Genomic DNA, 17,476 nt, shown 5'->3' on the forward strand with positions numbered 1-17,476 from the left:
TTGACTTGGCACTGGGTACTTGTGACCCACAGGGTACCTTTACAGACAGCCAAGTCATCAGTTTCCCTTTCTGCCAGGCAGTGGCAGCTGACTCTTCTGAAGAATACCTTCTTTGCATTTAAAACCAGAGCATTTTAACTCTAGCAATGATGAATGGGTACTGCAAGTGTCTGTAACTTTGAAAATTCAGTGCTCAGTGTTTGAACTGCAGCAATCTTATTCCTGACAAAACGGATGACATGACTGAAATTATGCAGAATACTATGGTAGTTGGAAGTACTTCATGGGCCCCTACTCTAGTGAAGTCCTTGAACTAAGTAAGTCAGAACACAAACAACGTACCAAAACAGTACAGGCGAGTGCAGGCTTTTCTTCCCTTGGTGAAAAGGGGAAGACATGTGATGTTAATAGTCGTGGTACTCAGGTATTAAAGAGGTGGGCACCATATAAGAACTTGAATAGAGTGTTGCCACAAGCTTTTTTTTTTGGCTCCTTTTTTCCCCCCTCCCTGATTTTTTTTTATCCTCTAATGGTTTCTATTTTGTACGGTGCCTATAACTTGAAATGGGCACACCTTTTGTTTTTATGATGCCTCACTAATTCCCTGTGTGCAACTTCCTGCAGCCATTTCTGTTCCCACAGTTCACAGTGTTACACAGATGTGCGTGCTGTATATGGTTTTTATATCCAAATAAACTCCTATGAATAATGTTGTTTGGCTTTAAAGAAAAATATCTACAAAATAAAGCAAGGATCATAGGACAGCACAAAATGGAGAATATTTTATAGTTGGGTTGTAAAGTAATTTAGTGTGCAGTAGCTCATACAAAAAGATTGCTGAGAGTAATATAAAGTTATATGTGTCCCTATCAGTATTTACAATCCAAGAGGTTTTAAAAATATGTCATGCTTCAATATTAAAATGAAAGTTTATTTTTAAAGAGCTGTGTTACTATCAAAATTTTAAAACTCTTTTAAAGTATCTGATTTTAAAACAAGGTTTTCTCCATAACAGCTGAGGGGACAGAGGGGACATACCCAGATCTCTGTGCTTATTTGCAAATCCTCTATCATGTCACAGAGCCTATGCTCTCTGCAGGAGACACCTGCACTCCCATAGTTCAGCAATCAGATCTTTCTTGTTAGAGAGCCGCTGGAGACTTTCAAGTAGAAAACAATAACTTCAGACTTTTGGTAAGGAGCTGTTTTTGTTCTTGTCTCACCAAACTGCCTAGTCTGTGTCAATGGATAACCTGCCTGTTAAATGTTATGGGAGCTGTGGTATTACGGGGTGCATCTGTCGAGAAAGCTAAGTGTGCTGTGTGCTTTTGGCACTGGAAGCTTTCCCACCCACAGTAGCTTTGTTAGCATGTCCCTCACACCAGCTGGAAAGTCTAGATTATATATCTGGGTGAGGATCAGGAGCGGGGGAAAAAAGTCCAGAGAAATAGGTAGCAAAAATGACAACAGATTCCAGAAAGGAACAAAACAAAAACAAACAAACAAAAGCCCTCAAAGACCTTTAGAACTGAGATTTTAACACTGAGATCTTAGGATCTAGCTAAACTGCACAACATGCAATCATAAATAGTTATGCTGTCTTTAAAATCTCCCTTAAAAAGTTCTGTTGTTTTCTATCGGTATTGTTGATTGGCTTGTTTCCTTTTTCAGTCCTTGTATTAGTCTATATACAGCAGTAATCGTTTGCAGGTCCTGGTGCAGTCAGGTCTGAGCAGGTCCAGAAATACTGCTGCTTTGAAAAGCCTCTTCTGTGTGGGGGGTTATAAAGACATATGCTCTGATTTTTGGATGACGGGAGGGAGGCATCATTCTGGAAAGTGGGAGACTTTTATCTCCTGGAGCAGTCTGAGTTTGGTGAGATTTGTGAAATTAAAAACATCCTCATCCGATGGGAATCATTAGAGCCACTATAGAGAACCTGCATCACTGGCAATTACCCTTATGATTGTATGATCCTCATTAGGCTGATTAAACTAGCTTAGGACTGCATTATTTTAGTGGCATCAGGCAAAGCAGCTGTACTTTGCAGGAGACTGTATCCTAAAACTCTGAGCTGATATGAATATTAGAATACTTGCTAACAACATATTAAAAATCCAAATAATGGCTACCATAGAAAACAAAAACTCTACCTCACTGAGTCTGGGATGAATAGTGAAACCGAGCATGTTCCAGCCAAAACACTCCAAAATTCTCCGAGCTACAGCTTATGTTACAGGGTGCACTACAAACTATAATGCAGGCTTACACCTGACCCCTTTCTAGGTAGGGGGTAAGGTTTAGCTCAGTAACCAGGGCTTTGAAGTCAAACAATAGTCAATGGCTGTGGGAGCAGAACTCACAATCTTTTGACTGCTGACAAAATTCATCCTTTTCTCTAATGGTGTTTGAATCGGGAGAGGCATTTGCAGAGCACTGCTTGATTGGGAGCAGGCAGCCTGATTCAGCAGATGTGCTGAATGTTACTAATACCTGGGCATTCTTCAAAGCTGTTTTGTGCTTTTTTTGAAGTCATCTGAAAAATTAAGATGTGCCTTCTTTTAATGTTGATATTTTAAGAGAGGAATTGTGGTACAGTGGAATCAGTTCTTGCAGAAGAACAGAAGTGTCAAATCCTGAGAAGTGTGGTTTTGTTTGCTCTTCTCTGAAGAGGAGAAAAAATGGGTCTGACCCTGCTTTCAGAAAAGGTGAGGAACTAATAACTTGAAGTGGAGAAAGAATAAATACTGCTTCCTTGATGTAGACATTAACTCGCTTTTCCCTGAAGCCACCTGGAAACCTCTCATTTGTTCCAATGAGTTTTGGACAAGGGCCCTTGGCTACTGTAGGGGACTCAACCTGCAACCAGGGAACATCTACATAGCTAGCTGAATTATTTTATTAGGTTCTAACCGGGAATTTCATAAGTATCATTAGAAAGGCAGCGTTTTAAGATTTAAACGTGATAAAGAATGAAGGAAAAGCACTGGCTATAGCCCCAGCGCACACTCTCCCTGTGCTGCGAAGGGCTCGTTCACCTCCCCCCAGTCCCCCACCAGTTCAATGGGTGCCTCTGAGGCCCCTCACGCCGGGCCGCTCCCCCCACCTCCCAGCAACTTTCAGCCTCGGGGAGGGGGCGAGACATGGGGTCACCGGCAAGCAGGTAGTGCTGCCGGAGAGTGGAGACTCCGCTCCGCCGGGGGAAGGCAGCGGCGGCGGAAAGAGGCCGGCGGAGCTGCCCCCACCCCCCTCCCCCCTCCCCCCGCCCCCCGCTCCCGCCGTTTGCGCGCGGGAGCCCGGGCGTTAACGGGCGCCAAGAGCCGCGGCGGCAACGGCCGCGCGCTGACGGGAGCCCCCCGGCCATTGGCTTCGGGGGCGGCGCTGTCGCTAGGGCGGCAGCTCGGCGGCGCGGCAGGAGCCGCTGCTGTTCCCGTAACCAAGGCGCTGCTGCCAGAGACACACACGCACACACAAAACACTGAACGAAGCGAGCTCGGGGGCCGCCTTTGCAGCTCTTCTCCTCCCTGCACCATGCTCCGCTCCAGGCAGCGCCTGCCCGCCGCTCCCTGAGGGGAGAGCCTGCCGCCTGCCGCCGCCTTGTGCTTAGTTGAGCGGGCGATTCGCAGCCGCCTCGCTCCCCCTGCGCCCGGCTACCTGAGTTAGCGCCGTCCCCGGGACTTGGGCTGCTCTCCCTTCGCAGCGCCAGCGCCAGCGCCTGCCCCCGCTCCTGCTGTGGCAGCCCTTCGGCGGCGGGGGAGTGAGCCGGAGCAGCCGCCGTCGCCGGGGGAGAGGAGCCTCAGCGCCCACCTCCGGAGCTCTTCATGGCGTCTCACCAGCAGACCAGGATCCAAGCCTACCTGGAGAAGAATAAGATCGGGCCCCTCTTCGAGGTAAGGTGCGCTCATCGCCGCCGGCCCCTCCACGGAGGGCAGCGGTGGGGACGGGGTGCGCCCAAGGGCCCCCGCGCGAGCGCAGGTGAGCGCAGGGGGAAGGCGAGTTTGAGGGTCCCTTTGGCGTGAGTCCGGCCGGGAAGGGGAGGGCGAGCCTTTCACACAGGGCACTTCGGCACACGCTACCCTCCCCCCGCCCTCATGCCTCATACCGCACATGTTCCTCAGGAAAGATGATGCGCTTTTAGCCCTCGTATCCCTCTTCCGCATCCCTTTGAACGTCGGAGCTTCGTGCATCCCTTCCTCCCCCTCGCACACATGCTCCTTGGCCCCCTTCCCGGCCTCGTCCCGCCGCAGCAGCGCTGCCCCGTGGCGCGCCCGTGGAGGTGCCCGGCTTCGTTTCCCCACTACCCACGTGCTGCCCCCCACGGCCTGTAAAACAGGTGTCTCCCCGCGGCCATAGTCACCGCAGGCGCCTGGAGGCGCCCCCGCAGCGCTCCCCGTGCCGGGCTGCCTGCGTAGCCGCGGGGCGCTGCAGGGGGCGGTGGGCACGGGGCCGCGCTGTGCTGGGACGGCGACCCGGCCCCGGGGGGGCGTGTAATGGCTCCCCTTACCTGCGATGTGAGGCAGAGGTAACGCTCCCGAGTGCCGCTGTCACGAGGGAGACAGCCCAGGACAGCGCTGAGCGGTGAAACCCGGGGAATGGTGTCTCACGGCCCTGTGGGCAAGACCTGAGGCGAGCAAGAAGGGAGAAACGCACACCTCTTCACCAGGAAATCAAACCCTGAACCGGGCACTTGGGAGTAAATTTGTCCTATGGAAAGTCTGTGGCGATGATGTTTTGTAAAATTTTTATCTGCAGTCATACACTTGGGAGCAGTATTTTTGCTATAGATTCCTTGGTATTACCAAGATGCACGGATGTGCATATTTTACTGTTTCTGTGCATAAACTATAAATACTTATGATTTGAAAAGGTACTAGAGCAATTATGATTATTACTATTCTAACGTCCCTTTTCTAATACTGTTTTTACATCTAAATGCACATATATTATACTCAGCAGTATTATCCTAAGACTTGTCTCCTTTTTTCAGTATTTAACTTGTTCTCAATCAAGCTTACCACATATGAAATTTGTGCATTGCTGGTTTATTGAAGAAAATAGTGTGGTGGATACTTTGTCTTCAGTACATTTTTTGAGTGGCATTTGCAAACCCTTATAAGATTCAAATTTTATTAGAAAACTAATTGCCAGTGGTCAGGTTTTACATTTTGCATGGACTGAAGCTGTTATTACCAATTATGTTGGTTCAGTATTACAAGTGTTAGGTATTTTCATTTCACGATAAATAAGATCCCATTTGAAAGAACTGTAAGTGGATATGAGGGAACAGTTGGTGAATTTTCTGGTTCTAATTTTCATAAAAATTGAAACATTTGTGTGGTTCAATTTCTGTACAGAAGACTTTGTTTTAATCAGTGCAGTTGCTAGGACTATAAAGCTAACTGATTCCTGTTTATTACAATGGGAATTAAGTGCCTCAATGTAGTTGAGGAGCTAGGCCTTTGATAGCTGTCATTTTCTTCCAAATTTTCTCTAATTGACCTGTTGTTTTACACATAAAAATGCAAACAAACTTTACCTGACATCGCTGTTCTGAATCACTGTCCTTTAACCCAGTTTCTCAATAGTGTAAGGTGCTCATTTCTATTAGTGAAATAGTAGGATGCTTTAATTATCAACAGTGGAGGAAAGAAAAGAAGAGGTTGTATTTGTTATAGCATTTCTTATATCACTAAATATTTCACTAATCACTAATAATGTAGAGATTTCATCTTGGTATAAAGAGCCTGTGGAAGGCTCTTCACATCCCTTAAACCTTGTAGACTGTCTACAGGTTGTTAGCATGCTCTGCTATACCGTGAAGAAATTTTTATGCCAAACCCACATAGACTTCAATAGTAGGGAGTGAATTTAAGATACAGGGCTGTAGCATTCATGCAGCTGGCAAAAGTTATTTTAATCCATAACACTGTGAGAAAAAGGATCTTAATTCTTTTCTTCTCCACTTCCTTAATAGCCACATCTTCTACCTAAACTCTATTCGTGTTTATTTCTTTTTGGTAACGTGGTTTTTGTTCTCAACAGTTTTTTTGGAGATTTACGACTTGTACTTGATCTTGTAGTCCTTAGTAAGGGAGAGGCATGTTTCTAAAGTTACTGAGAATTGATCAAAGACTATGCATAGGGTGAAGCTTATACTCTATGCTAGTATTCCTATTGCATATGGAATTGTTGCATATCGGGAATAATGTATGTTCACAGTCAGATATATTCAGTAATACGTCAGTTTTCCACATCTGTAGAAGTTCTGTCACATCATGAAAAAAGACATGCACCTCAGCTTTCATTCAGAAACAACTAGCATTGTCTTCACACTGTTTCTGATAGGTTTACCCCCCTTCTGGTTTCGATGCTAATGAATCACCATTGTCATAGATGACAGCCATCTTCTTTTGCAGGGAGTACTAATTTTCTAATATCAAGTCAGAACAGAGTAGACTTGGATTCAATTTTCTGCAGTGTTATTTGCTGAGCAGACTATAATTGTTCAATACATACTTCAACATTTTAGGGAATGCATAAAATAATAGTGGGTAACTAAGGGCAATCACAAGAGAGAAGAAAACGAAGGGAGAACACGGAGGCTTTTTAAGAAGGCAGCAGTGGTGATGTGTGAATAGATCATATTGCACACCTGCACAAATGAATGATAAGTGATCAGGAGGAATATCACTGTATATCTTAGATGATTATGCTGGCACAGTGAGCTGATGGCAGGAATACCAGGCTGTTTCCTGATGATGAAGTATAATTGCCCTGTATTATAGTCAAGAGCCGTAGATGCTGTTAGTTGTTACTTGGTCATTCTGTTACAGTTGCCTGCAGTTTTTCTGATAATGTATCTTTTCTCCTTTCTGTCCTGTGTTTTTTTCCCTCTTTTACCATTGTTAGGGCTTTCTATACTTCATTAGCCAGCAGCATCTACCTATTCTTTGGGACTTCATCTTTTGTACCTTTGGCATATGCTGTTTATGGAGATGAGTACATTTTACTTCTTCATTGAAGTTTTGTGTGATTTGAACTTGTATTATCTTTCTAATTTGTGTAAAAGAGAAGTATTCAAAAGAAGTACTGATATGTGAGATGCAAGAGGACTATAGGCCCTTCCTTTGTTAAAAAGTTGTTTCTATCTCTGTATAACGAAAGGTAGGAGTAACCTTCTGGAAAAAGAATTAATGAGCTTATCAGACTGACTCAGCAGGCATCACTCTCCTACTGACTACCAGTATCTCTTAACGTATTGTAGAAAGTCCTATCCAGCCAACTATAAAAGGTAATTCCCAGGTTCGCTTCACTACAAACATTTTTACCAGTTAAATTCTTATTTATGGCTTAAAGGTGGGAAGGGAGGTGGGTGGGAATTAGTGTGTACATCTAAGACTGTGTCGATTTGGGGACTTCAAGACAGATTTTAAAGCAACCTAGATCCTTTGGCACCATTTCCCCCCATTTAATGTAGGTCCTCAAATCATGGCTTTTCAAAATTCTTCTTTAGCTGCTATTTCAGCTTACAGGTGCCTAAGGTTTTTTTGTGGTTAAAATTCCTTGTGAACCTATAGGCAACTTCTAAATGCCCCAAGCCATGCAGGTGTTGGTAGTGCTGACAGTAATATGGTCTTAAGCCAACCCTCTAAATTCTGTCAATTTTCATGAACTAGCTCTTTCTTATCTTATCCTGGTTTGCAGGGCTTCTTTTTTTTTTTTTTTTTTTTTTTGTTCCTTTCAATTTTGAAAGCTTAGTCTTCTTCCTGTAAGAGTTTATTGGTCTCTGAGAATACTGTGGTTGGATACCTAGTTTAGATTTGAGGAATGCCCTTTAGAAACGCCTCTCTTCTGAGATTTTGTGGCAATACTCAGCATAGCATTACCTGATCTTTTTTTACGTTGAACTCTTGGAATGTAACAAGAATTCTAAATGTGAATTATTTCTGAGAAGAAGCTTCACTGTTGTTTTTTTCCATCTTTCTGAAATGTGAACAGGAGGTGTGTGCTTAAAATTGGCTGGGACAGAGTATTCAGAATCAGCACCCACTCATTTCTGTCTGAGTGAAGTATTGACCCACTTTGCATTTCAAGCATCCAATCCAACAAATTCCTTTCTTGTACTAGTAATCTCAATGAATAATCCTGACGTGTCAGTATCTACACTTCTAGACTTCTGTACCTCCCTGTCTCTTCAGGATCCAGTTGTGCTCCTAGGGACCTATTTTCCTATGAATTTGAAAGCTGGATGAGCAGTCTTAAGAACAGATTGCAATAAATTTTCGAGAGCTCCAAGATAAATTTAGTGTTTTTCTTATTTATAGAACTGCAGCTAAAAAAATTGAGCAGGTATATTGTTGTCATGCAAACCAGAAAACTCTAATTCCTTTGAGCTATAAAAAGCCAAATCAACTCTTCTGAAAATAAACATACCAAAACCCTGGTTATCTGAGAATTGTTTTCTCAAAGAAATGTGGGCTTGGAACTATAATTTTTCATTTTGAACAAAATAAAGACTAAGTTCATACTACCAGAGTTAGCTTGTTTCCTTTTAGCAAACAAAATTCCTGAATGAAATATAAAAGGAAACTAAGTGTTTTATATTTAGTGTGATTTTTTTTTTCTAAATGAGATAGTATTATGCACGTATATTATCCATTGACTTCCTGTAGATAATTTAACCAAAATAACTGTATTTCTAACTTTAAAAATAAATATAAACATGGGCACATTCTAATGCATCTGTTTGATGAATAACAGCATTTATAGTGTGCCTCGTGAGTCAATTAGTCAAAGTTTGTGAGTGAATCTTGGAGTTTGGATCATTTTTTGAAGCAACCTTTGCCCTCAGGTCTTAAATACACAGCAGTAGAGACTGTCAAGTTCAGCAACCCAGTTACCAGTTTAAGTTTTCTTACAGTGTGAAATTGTTTAAGGTGTAATATCTGCGAGGTAGATCATACTGATGCTCTTACAGAATTGTTTTCTTTTGGATTTGCTCAAATTATCTTTTATTTTGGTTTTATGCTTAATTGGGTAGATTCTGTTCCTAGCATGCAAGAGTCTACTCTGGATCGTGTGAATTTATACAGAGAAACATTTCATTTCAGGCAACTAGATGAAGTACTGAAAAACTTTGTCTTTCAAAGGCTCCATGAACATAATTTTAGGTACAAAGTGAATGTTGTACTACTAATTCACATTGTTTCACCCTGGCATTCCCTTTTTCAGAGGAGCCGATAGTAGCTGTTTTTTGAAGGGGATGTGCAAACCATCAGTGATCTGGAAATGGCTCACAATGTTACACAGTGGGGAGTAGGGAATCATAAATAAGATTTAACTTTTTTTGTCGCCTGCTACAGTAGGCCTTTGTGGTAGCTTTCATGTGCACTGAAGTAAAAGACCTGCTTAAGAGGAATGAAAACAAAATGGAAGGAGTGTTCTGAGATGCAGACACATCCTTTGCTTTTCAGAATATTCGCTATGCATTCAGATGGTTGCCTTAGCAAAGTTGTCTTTAAGGCAAAACAAAGAGTGAAAACCCTAGTGAAAACTATAGACGGACTCTTTTCTGTTAGCAAACAGTTCCATGAGCAGTTGCTTTATGCTTTTTGCTTGGATTTTGTGGTGACAGCAAAGTGCAAAAGTTGAGTGAAATTTTCCCATGCATGGGGAATTCAGAATGCTTCTCTCCTGTGGAATCTGAGCTTAAGAAAAGAGTTTTTTCCTGAGTGAGAAGAATAATGTGTTTTGTTCCTGCTACCTGACTACTTAATCTCATAACATTTGAAAGAACTTGCATTTTGGGAACTCTTCTCTGGGAATTTGACTGAAATTAGCCAAAATTTTAAAAAATTAGTGGAAAGGGATAGTGAAGGAGATTACAGGTACAGGTGTGCATGTGTGTGGTCACAAATATACACATGATAATCACATAAACCTTGTTTCCACAGTGGCAAAAACATTACTTTTCTGAAAAGAGGTGTTTTTTTTTAAAATTGCCTTTTTAAATTGCATAGACATTGTATAGACAATATATATATGCATTGTATAGACACATAATATGACTTTGATTTGATTTCTTTATCAAATGAATAGTAGTAATTAAATTTAAGAATTGTATCTAAAATACAGAATGATAAAATTAACTTAAAATGAAGGCTGCAAAGTAGTTTCCTTTCCTTATATTAACTTCTAATGTTTTTAAACCCTCACAATGACAATTAAGTTGTTTCTTGAGAGGGGGAGCAGAAGGCATAACTAGTTCACAATAAAAAATTAATTGTCCTTGAAAGTATTGTAACAAATGTGGATTTTTAGGCATTTGTGTAAATTCTTATAGTCATTCTTGTTGCTTGTTCTTGTAAAAAGGAGGTATTATGCATTGGGAATAAAAAGTATTTATCTTAAATTGTTTAACTGAGTGCTTGTATAAATGGACATATGTGTAGTTATTTATATTGTTTATACATATGTTGATTTTAAACAGCCCTGTTCACCTTATTCTTGGAAATAATTTTGCAACATTACATCATTCTAAATTTATCATTATTTTCTCGCTTTGTAGCTGGGAAACTGAGGAGTAATTCTTAATGGAATTGCTCACCATCATTTACCAGCAGAGCCTCACTGCTCTGTGCTAAGGTCTAGAGCTAACACATGCTTCTGTTTAAAATAAAATGCCAGGACTCTAAGGTTTTTACTGTAGGACATGCACTGGAACAATGATGGTTTTGAATTTTTGTTTAGCAACCACTGTAGTAATGAATCAATCTGAGTCAAAATAAGCCCATTACTACTACTATTTTTTCTTTTTGTCACATTATGAAGTCTCTTCCAAGTTTCAAATGATATTTAATAAATGGTGTTAAATAAATTGGAAGTGAGCCTCTTCAGCTGTTTTGTTTCTTTTGATTAATCCAATCTTTTGTTACAAAGGACAAATATAAATGTCAAATATTAAATAACAGAAACTTCAATGGCTTTAACTCAATCTTTATTTTTTTCTTGTGTGTTCTTTGTTGTTACTGGTTTATGCTTTTCCTAGTGTGCTAGACACTATCAATACCCCAGAGTCAGCACAGTCTTGGTCTTTTGTTTTTTTAGCACCTCCTAGATGGAATACAATTCTGAAAGGTTTGGGCAGCCAGTACCTTAAACAGAATTTCTACAGCATGCAGAGCACTTCTGTACTGTTACAAAACAAGTGGGTTTCTTAGTTAGCTTCTTCATTTCAGTATGATATCTGTGATTTACAGATTGGCTGAATGGACACACACAGCGTGACAGAAGACATGCCTGTTATTAGTGATTGCTTCTTTTAGAATGGTGCTTTGCAAGCTGAAGCACTCAAAAATTGAGTTAGAAGTGTAATATTCAAGAGCATCTTAATATCACATTGCTTTACATCCCACCTCTAATCATATTTTCTCTTTTTTTTCCATGTCTTTGCTTCTCACTTGCTCCTTTCTGTTTTTTGTCTTGTTTATATTCTCACATCTTTTTGTTGAATGTCCAGTCCTCCAGTGGCCAAATGTGTATCTCTTGTTTCCTCATTATGTCCACTGTTCTTTGCTTTTTTTCTTCGGTTTTCTTCCATTGTTGCATTCCATCATTGAGGGTTAATGGAGATATTTTATTATCTCTGGACTGGAGAGATGGCTTCAGGCATTTTTGTTTCGCAACTTCTGGACCAAAGACTGCCCAAAACCCTTAATGTCTGTACTATCCAGATAGAAATGAGGTATTATCTACTGTATTCAGTATTCTCCCCCTTGCATACAGTTGCACTATTTTCTTGTTCTCCTAGCCATGAAATATGAGGGAGGAATGTCTTTTCTGCTACCAGAAACTGTGAGAAACAGTTGCAACCTTGCTAGAAGGAAAATTATTTTCAAATACTGTTGCTGTAGGAAAATGTTGGCCTCTTGATGAAGGCACTGTGCTGTTTCAGACTTACTGAAAGTAAATGAAAAGTAGCATCCATTTGATAGGAGGAATAAAATTCATAAGTTTAATTCCAGGATGTACAAGCAGAGCATGATCATTTGAAAAGCACACCTATGTCTTTGACATGACCACCCAAAACATCCATGTTTGCTCTCAGTATGAAGGACAATATCCTTATTAAAAGCTTGCAACAGACACCTTTTAATGTCTTAACTTCTATGGCAGGTACCTGTATGCCATGCTGTGTTAATTTCTCTTTTGGCTACTCTGTTTCACTGAACATCAGTTTTTAGTTCCATCCAAAGATGTTCAGGCAGAGTTGTTAGGCTAAAGTTATACTGCATCTCTGGTTTTGCTTTTCTGTTATTTTGGTGTTTTTCTTTCACTGTTCACATAAAATGCAAAGTATCATCTTTGCACTAAACATTTATTATACTTTCCAGTGAAACACTTGAGTTTTGAACATAACCTTACATACCAATGTAAGGAAAACATGTTACAATTGTAGGAAATGCCCATACAAAATAAACAATGCATATAAATTTGCTGATCTATACTATGTAGAGGACTATTTTTCATCAGTCATCTCTTGCAAAATTTTTGTCCATATGGAGAGAGGAAATTGTTACCTTCTTGTGTATTTACGTGCAGGATTCTTTCTCTCTCCTCTTTCTGCCAGCTCCCTGCAATATTCAGTGAATTAAATCACTCTATTCACTCACCAGATTTTTCTGTAGTAGCTGGAACAATAAGCTTATCAAGCTCTTTTGTTAGCTTCTGGAGGAGCTCTTTTCTGGGGCAGGATTTTGGGTCTTTCAGCTGTTTTGGAGCCTTTTTAATTGAATAATTCCTCCCCTCATAGCTTGTTTTACTCCAGGTACTCTGGAGTCAGAGATTCTGAGGCTGATCTGGTAGCCAGTTGCTGCAGGTCCTGCTCATCTTCAACTGTGGCTGCCCATTCCTGCTGTTCTTGTTCCAGCACTGGTGGTTGTCTGATATTACCATTATCCAGTTTGGAGAGTTGAAATAGAAGAAAAGGAATCCTGCAAAAAAAGTGAAGAGTGTTGTGTTGGTTTAGCTCAGTGGCTCGGCATGTGGTCTGATGAGGAGCACGCCACTGGATCAGAAGAAAAAGTAAAAGTATGTGGCCAGAGGGTGAGGGCAAGGAGAGGAACACAGCTGCTTTTTTTCTGTATAGAAGAAGCGTAAAGTCAGCTTCGTATGGCTCCTGCCTTTTAAAGGTGCAGCTCCCCATAGGGGTGGGGAATGCCATGGAGCTCAGCCTGATCGCTTCTGTGAAGGAACCACAGCAGCAGAGGGAATTTAATAATTTAGGGAATATGACCTAATGGATTAGGTGAAAATGGACCACACAAATACTCTGAGTGTGGAAGTGAGAAATGATAGGAAATGAAAAGGGGTAAGATGATAAAGATTAATGCTATGTTGCCAAGACATTATTCTTCTATTTTTTTCTTATAATCTCAGTCCCTAGAGTCAAATGGTTACCTGGGATCTCCTCTTTCCTTTTTTAAAGTAAGGTTCTAGTGCTGTGCTGAAGGCATAACTGAAGAATGAGAAATACAGAGCAAATACAAGAAATTATAACTTTTTATCATCTAAAGAAATGTTCATGTTTTTGGTGCAGGATTCATACTTTTAATAATTGATCTTGGCCATACTGCTTGAGTATATATTTTCCAGGGAGTTACAGGTGTTCTTAACTATTAATATTGACTGCTGTGACACAAACTCCTCCATCACACGTTGTGTTGTACTCCTTTGGATAGCATTGCATCTCAGGTGACATTCGTGTGAGTGGAGGGGTAAACTGATGACTGTGAAGGATTTCTCTGGTCACATATTCATCTCAAAGAAAGAAAACCTGAATGATATTTAAGTTCCATGTTTTTTTGGTGCACTAATGCAAAAAAACCTGCTCTGTATTGTTGATAGCAGAATTCTTCATAAAAGTCTAAATAAGTTAAGATGGCTCTTTGGAGACTTGCGAGATGGTTCATAGAACTGAAAAGGAAGGATAGTTTCATTTGGAGATAACCTTAGGAGAGAACATATGCAAGCAATTATGGATAAGCAGGTTAGGAAGAAATAAATTTAATGTGATAGATTCTGTGACAGTTTTGTAGAGATAGAATTTAGGGACAAGGGTGTAGGTAAGGCTAGAGTTTAATTTGAAGAAGAAGAGTGGGAGAGGACAAGATTACTGGATTTATATGACTGGGATTACTGGGATTTCTCAGATTGAAATATTTGTGTGTGTATGTGTGTTTGCAAGAGTGCACACACTATGCAGTGCATGTAGGCGCTCTGAAGCATCAAGACATACCTGAGAATCCCACGTGTGCTGTGCAAACATCCTGTACAAATGCAGTAGGTGCTCTATGTTCCTATTCAGCCACATTGTTTTAACTGCACATATCCAGGCCAGTTGGGTGTGACATGCTTGATCCACCCAGTGTGACCTGGGTATGTATCTTCCTAAATATTTTAGATTCTTGTCATTACTGCTCTAATGAGAACAAAGAGGGCACATCCAGGGAAATGCAAGCTGAGGACAATAGCATGTTTTTTGCAGGTGCAGAGATTCCTTTGTGACTGCTGTCATGAAGTGCTACCCATAATTGCTCTGAGGATGAACTCTGCACATGACTAACTGTGGAGAGAAGGCAAGCTACAACTCACTCAGTGTAAAGACATAGCCCTTTGCATGATGTAGAGCCCCCAGAAAAGAACTGTATTTCAGAGCTCCTTCTAAGCTCCTCCTAAGACTGCCTTGGTTCAGAATAATGCCTGTAGGTACAGTCTACTGCAATGCGTAAGATAGTGAAGCTATCAGACTAGGGCTGAGTGCAGACTTACCAATACAGAGGAAAGCAAGGATACACAAAGAGAAGACAAAATTGCCTGGGCAACAGATTTAATCTAGACTTCTTATCCTGTGAAGCAAGAATACCTGAAAGAGAAAGATTGCAGGGGAGAAAAAGGAACAAAGGTAAATAAGAAACTCAAGAGAACTTGTTTTCTTATGTGTTTCCCTATGATAAAAGAAAAAATATTAGAAGAATGAAGTTGGTTAAAGTGAAGATCAGCTTAACATTTACTTAAACACTGAAGAAAAACTTAAGTCAGTAGAAGAAATAGAATATACAGTAGCCAGGGTCCTGAAATGGCAGTTTGTTATCTGACTTCTGTTTTTATTTCTACTACTGATGTCCTGCTGCATTGCTTAGATGTATTATTCTGTGCTTGTGTTTACCCATCCTTTGTCTGTCTTGTTTATCAGCACGAGACTGCAAACTCCTCTGGTTCTCACAGTTTTTGTATGGTTTAGGAGTTTTCACAGCAAGGCCCTGAGCTCATTATGGCACTTATGCTTCCTGTTCTTTCTTTGTACTGCTTCAATGCCTGGTAGCGCTATTAATCCCACTAATTGGTGCCACACATTTAAAAAATTGATTTCTCCTCCCCTCTCCCCTGCTTCGTGTGGCCATTCAGAACACTGACAAGTCTCAGGGTTGCAATGCAGTCCATGTGAGCACGTTCTGTTCCCACAGGGAGCTCTGTTGCAGTTGATGAGGCCATGATTTACAAGAGTAAGGCCTTAACTTGTAACCAGGCAGATTTAGTCTTCCATTAAAATTCCAGCAATCAAATCATCAGGAAGCTTTAATTTGACAATCACTGTCATGGCTGGAAACTTACTTTGTTGTGTCAGAAACAAACAAGTAAAAATATATGCAAGTGTTTTGCAGGCATTGTTTTGTTAATAAAAAGAGTTAGAAAATGAAGTTAACAATGCTTTGGCTGGCATTAAAAATATCTCTACAACCCTAAAGCCTAGAGTGTCTTCTAAAATTACCTTAGTCAGTAAATAGATCTCAGCTTCTAAAGTGAAGGGATTGCTAGTGGTCAAAGCCGTTGCAATCTTGGTGGTAGAAATACCTGATGTGAGATGATGGACCTAACTACAGTTAAAAGTATAGTTCAACTACCCTCCCCCCTAAAAATCACTTTTACTGACAATTTAAAGTTCTCAATTGTTAATACACTAATATTTATTTAAATATGTGATGAGAGCATCCACTTAAGGCTGTAGCTTTCTTGGAGAATATACTCCTTTAGTCTTTTCTTTTAGAACCTAACTTAGAGGACAGCTAATGGATGTACCAGTTACTGTTCTGTGCTGACTGATTGTCTCTGACAGTTTACCTGGAGGAGATACTCAAAGGTGCAAATGACAATTTTTGGAAATATACCCGTTTCGTTTATATGCTACTGCTACTTTGCTCAGGTAGGAAAATTAATTAAAAAAATGGATCCATGTGATTCAAATATTAGGGCTCACTATTTGTGATGACCTCTTTTAAAACTATTTTTGTTTTTTATTGCCATTTTTTCTCCTGTCAAAAATATTTATTCATTAGTTTACATTTTTATTACACAGGTTCATTTTTTTTCCATATTTCATACTTGCATTTTGCATAGAATAAGAATGGTTTTAATATTGCTGTCATATATGTAACCTAGTTAACCTATAACTTATAGAGTAGAAAGTACATCCTGCTTATGTAAGCTGATATTTATTTAGCTGTCCCCATTATCTCAGACCTACTTTATTTGTGGGCATGATATGGTGTCAGCCTTAAGCCTGTGTGACCAATGCACTTGCTCTCCCAAAGGCCAAACAGCATCCTCTCATTTCAGAGACTTTTTGCAGCTCAGTATTGACATAGTTCTCAGTTTTCAGCTGTTCCTTAAAGCTAATGTGAGCGAAATTTTTCACATTACTTATTTAGGTGAAGATTCTGTAAAGACTTAGGCCTGCAAGTAACTTTTGAACAGAACAAATCATGAGTAATCCATGAGAAAAATCATGAAGATAAAACTATTTACATGCTTCAGCTTTTTTCCGGTAGCTTTATATACAAATCTAGATTTCAGTGAATCTCATTTCAGCATGTGAGTAATGAAGTGCTGGTGATATACCAAGAGGTAAAAAGGAAAAAGATAAAATAACCTGATCAATAATAGTTGAGTCACTTGTACATTAGTTAATGTCTTTTTATGCACTTTTTTGTGTGTGCTTAGGATGCAAGGTATGCCACCTCAAATTCCTTTGTAATGACATGCTGCTGAGCAGATGAGAGTAGGTCTAAGAAAATGAAATTTATAGTCATCATTTTTGGTAGGTAGTGAGTTGAGAAGCAATGTGCAAATTAAATCTGGGCAGAAATTTTTTGTTCTTTTTTTGTTCTTGTTGAAAAGCACAGTTCCTTCAAGTTGTGTTATAGAATATGTTTTTAGAAGCAATATGTGGTTACTGTGATAAATATAAAAAAGTGAACCAAAGTAGGTTTGTGTGAGTGGTTTATAAACCTAACTTTGAATTCTTTTAATTTTTTTTTACTTTGAAGCTTTTTTTATTTTAACATAGGAAATGAGATTTGAAGAAAACAAACAAGAAATTTATCCAAATGGAAAATGAAGAAGACAGAACCCAGTTATG

General features: G+C 40.1%; 1 protein-coding gene across 1 annotated transcript in view; it reads left to right on the forward strand.

The window, feature by feature from the left end:
- Positions 1–3,821: 3,821 nt before the first annotated feature.
- The window catches only part of C2H8orf34 (chromosome 2 C8orf34 homolog), a 148,738-nt gene continuing 135,083 nt past the window's right edge, over positions 3,822–17,476 (forward strand). Inside the window, exon 1 of the mRNA XM_013942798.2 lies at positions 3,822–3,890. Within this exon, the coding sequence (XP_013798252.2) occupies positions 3,822–3,890 (69 nt within the window). The remainder of the gene's footprint in view (positions 3,891–17,476) is intronic.

This window comes from Apteryx mantelli, chromosome 2 (genome assembly GCF_036417845.1).
Source record: "Apteryx mantelli isolate bAptMan1 chromosome 2, bAptMan1.hap1, whole genome shotgun sequence".
Classification (NCBI taxonomy): Eukaryota; Metazoa; Chordata; class Aves; order Apterygiformes; family Apterygidae; genus Apteryx; species Apteryx mantelli.